The 5,374-nt window shown below is 40.0% G+C and overlaps 1 protein-coding gene across 1 annotated transcript in view; it reads right to left on the bottom strand.

Moving 5' to 3' along the window:
- Positions 1 to 1,559: 1,559 nt before the first annotated feature.
- The window catches only part of LOC118340976 (vesicular inhibitory amino acid transporter-like), an 11,320-nt gene continuing 7,505 nt past the window's right edge, over positions 1,560 to 5,374 (bottom strand). The window contains exons 5-8 of the mRNA XM_035679143.1: positions 4,785 to 4,987; positions 3,566 to 3,803; positions 3,300 to 3,462; positions 1,560 to 1,879 (exon numbers count right to left, since the gene is read on the bottom strand). Of these exons, the coding sequence (XP_035535036.1) occupies positions 1,560 to 1,879; positions 3,300 to 3,462; positions 3,566 to 3,803; positions 4,785 to 4,987 (924 nt within the window). The remainder of the gene's footprint in view (positions 1,880 to 3,299; positions 3,463 to 3,565; positions 3,804 to 4,784; positions 4,988 to 5,374) is intronic.

Raw genomic sequence — 5,374 nt, 5'->3', positions numbered from 1 at the left:
ATAAACAGGAACAGAACCAAAGCCAAAAATACTCCCACCTTGCCCGAGAAAAACACACACACACACACACACACACACACACCACACACAACACACACACACTCCATACATATTTTACAATTAACAAATTAAGACAAAGATAAGGACAAACATCACCTCAATCTCTCCGCGCCCAAAAGGAGAATGAGATTAAGTTACATTTTCTTATGTTTATTTCCCTTGAAGCGCTAATTAGACGATTTCACAACAAAGCAAAGCTTTGCACATTTATTTCACAGCAACACTTTTTTAAAATAATGCTGCACAGCAAAAATGTTCATTCTAGGACATTTTAAATCTTCAAAAAATAGAACCATTATATAGTTCAGCTTGTTCGACTAATAATACCCCATTAATTATCTTCTGTCTTACAGGCAACCACCATACAGAATAGAGCACATTTTTGCACTTCTTCATTATTCCAATTTTTAAATTGCAGTATATGTTTACAAAACATCCATACCTACCAAAACAAAAACCTGGCGAACATCTGGCTTTGCACATTGCTATTACAATCACAAAAATTATTGACTTCATATTTTGCTTTTTATTTCTTCTTTCACAACATAATAAATCAGTATGCAATAAAAATAGAAATATTTTGATTTTGATTGGTTTGTACAAAGGGTCCAGTGTGGTATCATTTTTAGGGAAGACTATGGGCAGAAATGGAACATAATATACATAACTATGTTTTTATAAGTGTATAATCACACTAATATAGGAATCATTAAATTTTTTGTTACCATAGAATGAGCTGTTTTTATCTACAGATGCCATGGGTCATCTTCTATGGAGTCCGCCATGTTGAACCGCCATGTATCCCAGAACGGACAAACCAAACACTGGCTGGAGATAAAGCCTTTTGCAGTTTCGAGGTCACTGTAGTTTCTCCTACACATTTCACATCCTGCCTCATTTCCGTGTCGTCAAATATAGATGATAGCAGTGTTCAGTTAGTTGCAACTTCACCGCTAGATGCCACAAAATCCTACACACTAGTCCTTTAATAGATGCCACTAACATCTATGGTGGTGACAGGTGAAAGCTCAAAGAAACATCTGGCTGACATACTGATTTTCATTTTGCATTTATTACAAGAAGTAATAAAGTTGGCTGTCTATTTTATGTTAACATGCTTTTTTGGACAGGGAAATCACTGCCTGCTGAAAACCACGCTGATGAGCAGTTAGAGTGAGCAAAAACGGAAGAATTGTGGACTGTGAAACCAAAACTATGAGCTGAAAGACTCTAAACAGAGATAAGGGGAACTGCACAGTTGGTTACAATTCTCTAATTCATAGTCATTTTAACCATTGTTATATAAAACTATTGATCATACCTGCTTTAAGGACTACAGTAATCATGCACTAATACAGTATTCCAATACTGAAAATGTTACAAAGAAGAGCTTGCACCTGTCCTTTTCTTCAAAATGACTCGCCTGACCTGTCCACACATATAATTTTCCATCCATCCATTTGTTCACCGTCCATCCATCAACCCATCATCCACTCCTCCTACAGTGCCTCCACCAGTCTTTTCACTGAACAAATCACACCAGACACACTGCAGATGACCCCTATACTCAGTATACACACATCTGTCAGCCGGGCCCTCACAGATAGGCGGCCCCACTGCAGTCTGAGGTGAAACAGGCACGGCAGTATGAGCGTCATGGCCGCCCCGGTCACACTGCCTGTCAAACCCATCAATAGGGAGAACCTGGGGACTAGCAGGGCCAGTAGGTATGATGTCATCAGCAAGGCGCAGCGGACCAACAAGGCCGGGCGAGACACACTTCGACCTCCGTGTTTGGAGTAGGATGAGACAACAGCATCTGTAGAAAGGCAGAGAGTGGCAGTTAGTTTTGACCCTGCGAGCCACTCCTGTTTACGGGTCGCTCTATCCTGACTCACTGTTTTCCATCTATGTAGTGGTGTCATCAGCCTCCAACTTTAAAACTGTGAAATCATAACAGTGTGACATCATTTTAATAAGGCAGTACTTAAGTGCCACTTAAGCAACATTATTTACTGTAAGAACTGACACCTGTGTTTTAAATAAAAGCTGTAGAGGGCAGGGAAGCTTTAAATGACCTAAGTCATCTTTTCATTATAAAACTACATCACATCACTTTGGAAGTATCATAATTTGATGACTTCATGACTGTTGACAGTCAATACTTATGAAAAGTTCAGGCATGGTGACAAATGTGTTGACAGTCAACACATTAGCAAAGTTTCCCTGATCTCTCAGCTCTAAAATGTAAATAAATGAAAATACTTTATTATTTTATTATTATTGCTGGGTTGTATTTTTGGACATAACACGTAAGGTTTAATTTCATATGTTGATCCCGGTCTTGATTTTAGGTGCCGTAATCAGCCTTTTATATAATTTTTGGCTAGGTTGACATCAGAGCTACACCAACATCTAAATAAGTGTTCCTAGTGTATTAAGAGTATGTATTTCATATAGTATCTGCTGTTTCATGTCATATTTATGCCTCTTATGTTATTTGCCACTGTGCATGGACAATCAAACAGGCTTCCCCCGTAGGGAAGTGATCTAATTTGAATAAAGGGCACTTGTCAGTCATGTTGTTCATAGTGTGAAAACATAGTGAGTGTCCAGTATTTAAATATCTGGGCTGAATCTTTTCTTAAAACAATGTTCACTTCATCAAAACATATACTTCCATTATCTTTCTTGGTAACCATAATTTTAGTAGTTATGGGGGCTCAGGGGTGGATGCCAGCAAGTGGTGGTCTGCGAGCTAAACAAACTTTTAATCGTAAGTCAGCTAAGACCTCATTCTCTGTTCCTGCAAGACTGAAACACCGGCAGGGTTTCCCACAAGAAGCTGCCCAGTCTTACCACAGTTTACTACTGGTGACCTCTGGAGCTCAAGGGATACTGGGTTGTACGAGAGAGTAAAAATGTCACTGATTCACTTTCTTAAATGCTATTTTTATTGAGCATCCAGGGATTTGAACAGGCAAACCTCCCACCAAGGGCCTGCTTCTCCAGGCTTCTGCTGCTCCACAGAGTATGTAGAAATATGTTAAGGAAAGGACAACTTCCCAAGGCCATGTGTGGTCTACATATAATTCATTTTAACTTGAAAATGTAGATCTACACTCAGTTTTAATCATTACACCTTAGATCAACTTACAATCGTTTAAATAGATGGCCTGAAGGAATTCGTACATCATGTATACTTTGGGCAAAGTCAGTGGTTTGGGCAATGTGTTCACCTCCAAGCAGACACGTTTGTAGTATTTCAGCAGCAGAGTAGAATGGCAGAGGGTAGGACAGCAGGGCTTTAGCCAGCAGACATAGGTTGACGAGAGGTCGAAGGTCAGAGGGCAGGTTGTCTGTGATGACCTCACTGGTTTCTGCCCCCCAGGTCACCACAGCCTAATGAAGGAAGCAATCAGTCAATCAATCACTCCAATTTTCTGTTCCTCCTCCCATTCTTTGATTTCACTTGCCATTGGCAGCTAGATGTTAAACCACTAACCAGTAATGAGAACATCGTTTTCATGATGCAGGCGGCACCATGAGTCCACCCCAGCATGGCATCAAACTGCCCTCTATCTTCCATACTGCCCTCTAGAGGAGGGAGGAAGATCTGTGAGGTGTAGGAGAAGATGATGACACCCACAGAGACAAGAAAGTCCTCCGGGTCCACAGACAGGGACAGAGAGGACCAGGACCAGCTGCTGGCTCGACTCAGACAGTATAGCATGACCAACAGGCTGACAGAGGGTCAGAGACAGAAGGAGAGAAATGAGAAAAAATAAGGCCCCCCGACTTAAAACTTAATTAATTTTAAAAAAAATCCTTTTGTTTATTCATTCATTCAACATTTGGTTGTACAGGACAGTCCAATTATTGTTGTCCAACCTGTATGGTTTTAAATTCTCTGACTTCTTAAGCTAAATGGTGCTTTTAAAACTAATTGTGTGAGCTGAAAAATGTTTTGGCACGAAGCTGAAAACAAGGCTGTTTTTCTTTGCTCTTCATTCATGGTTTTGTTTTAGCAATGTTTTGTTTTTCTGAATAATAATCATGCAATTACAGAATTGGAATAATTTAAATTGTTGGATGTTTGGGCCATTATTAATTTGAAAAAATGGATAAATTTAACCAGAAATACTGCCACAAATTTATAAATTGAGGCATATCCTACTGACACTACTGATATTTTTCACTAAAATGCTTAAATGTTGTGTTCACCATTACCATTGTGCAGTGCTTTTGTTTTCTGATTTAATCTCTGCTCCTGAGGGTGTCCCAATTAATTCAAGCAGCTACAAGAGATTCAGCTAAATTAGATAAAGGTACAAATAAAATATTTCCCCCTCTCCTTAAGTCTTGAATTGTAAGGGAATAAACTGAGAACTAACGTGTATTTACACATGACTTAATAGCGAAAGAAACGCTCTGAGAGATCTGAGGAATCCAGAAGCCGGAGAACTTCAAGAGCCAGTCTTGTGCAAGACACCTGGCATGAGAAATAAATCAAACAACCCGTAACAGCGGTGTGTAGCAGGTGGGAGCAGACAGCATAACCAGCAGCAGCTGCAAAATGATCACAAGAGTGAGAATGAGAGCAGATTATAAAAAGCGCCTTGTTGTCTTGATTTAATAAGATTGGTGAGTTTTGTCAGCTGGTACTGATCAGATGACAGCGTCGTTCTGTCACAACAAACATTATGCTACTTTTATCAAATCACCTGATCAGTATGTGAGCCAGGGAGCAGAGCAGACTGAGGGTGGAGACTGGTCTGAGATCAGTCAGCAGCAGACAGGGCAGCAGGAACATCAGAGAGACAAGAGAACACACGGATCTAGGAAGAGACATTCCTGATAGACTCTCAGACAACAGACTGGTGGAGACGACTAGATACAGGGTACAGGTCATCAACAGTTCAATCACCTGAAAAAAAGGGTGAAAAGAAAGGTGTTTATTTAAAGCATTTACTGTGTATTCTTTTCTTTTCTGTTTATCTAAATGTACATCTTGAATAGCCCAGTGTGTAGGATTTAGTGGCATCTAGTGGTGTAATTGCAGATCGCAACTCCCTCGCTTCAGCCTCCCCTTCCAAGAATCTACAGAGGCCGCGAAAAAAAAAACATGAATGCCCCTATCAAGAATCAGTGTTTGGTTCGTCCCTTCTGGGCTACTGTAGGGACATAGAAGTTCAACGTGGCAGACTCCATGGAAGACAACTTCTAAATAAAAATGATTCATTCTAAGGTAACAAAAACACAACAATTCCTATATTCAGGTGATACATTATACTGCCAATAAATCTTCCTAAAT

This window comes from Morone saxatilis, unplaced genomic scaffold, assembly GCF_004916995.1.
Source record: "Morone saxatilis isolate NCDOM2014 unplaced genomic scaffold, NCSU_SB_2.0 Contig7, whole genome shotgun sequence".
NCBI lineage: Eukaryota > Metazoa > Chordata > Actinopteri > Moronidae > Morone > Morone saxatilis.
This window is presented reverse-complemented; position numbering and strand designations above follow the sequence as displayed.